The sequence below is a fragment of the Stylophora pistillata genome, chromosome 8 (assembly GCF_964205215.1).
Source record: "Stylophora pistillata chromosome 8, jaStyPist1.2, whole genome shotgun sequence".
Lineage (NCBI taxonomy): Eukaryota > Metazoa > Cnidaria > Anthozoa > Scleractinia > Pocilloporidae > Stylophora > Stylophora pistillata.
In genome coordinates this window covers 6,539,517-6,540,000 of record NC_142526.1, presented here as the reverse complement: position 1 = coordinate 6,540,000, position 484 = coordinate 6,539,517, and the positions used below count along the sequence as shown (strand labels likewise).

The 484-nt window shown below is 38.6% G+C and overlaps 1 protein-coding gene across 1 annotated transcript in view; it reads right to left on the bottom strand.

Annotated features, from left to right (window-relative positions):
• Positions 1–162, bottom strand: part of LOC148724682 (uncharacterized) — a 24,984-nt gene extending 24,822 nt beyond the window's left edge. Inside the window, exon 1 of the mRNA XM_088731361.1 lies at positions 37–162. Within this exon, the coding sequence (XP_088587487.1) occupies positions 37–162 (126 nt within the window). The remainder of the gene's footprint in view (positions 1–36) is intronic.
• Between the last annotated feature and the right edge of the window lie 322 nt (positions 163–484).

The following is a 484-nucleotide window of genomic DNA, read 5'->3' as shown; positions in this document are numbered from 1 at the left end:
ACAGTTGTATTCCCTATATATGTTTCTAACGCCTACCTGGGTATGGGGAGTAAATTGTAGCGGTAAACAAGGAGGGTGCAGTTCAGCGTTGCAAGCCCCCTTTCGTCCTTCGAATTGTTCTTTTTCGGGTCTCTTTTTCCTCTGCAAAATACAGAAATACATCTAAGCAGTTATCATTTACAAACAAGGAGATGAGTAACCTTCATAAAGAAAAAAAAGAAGATACCGAACCTTTGAGACTATTCCAAATTTTGACCCAATTCTTTAACGCTCAAAACGACAGCTATAGAAACTCTTTACGGTTATCAATTTACATTATTGTCAATGATATATGCAAACAATCTTGTAATACCCCTCCCCCTTTTTCTCCCCTCTACCGACGCAACACCTCCCTTTTTTTAGAAATTCAATACTCTTAGCATATGAATACTTATATCCTTGGGTTTCACCCACGTGACCAATACCTTAGCAACGGTTACTATCC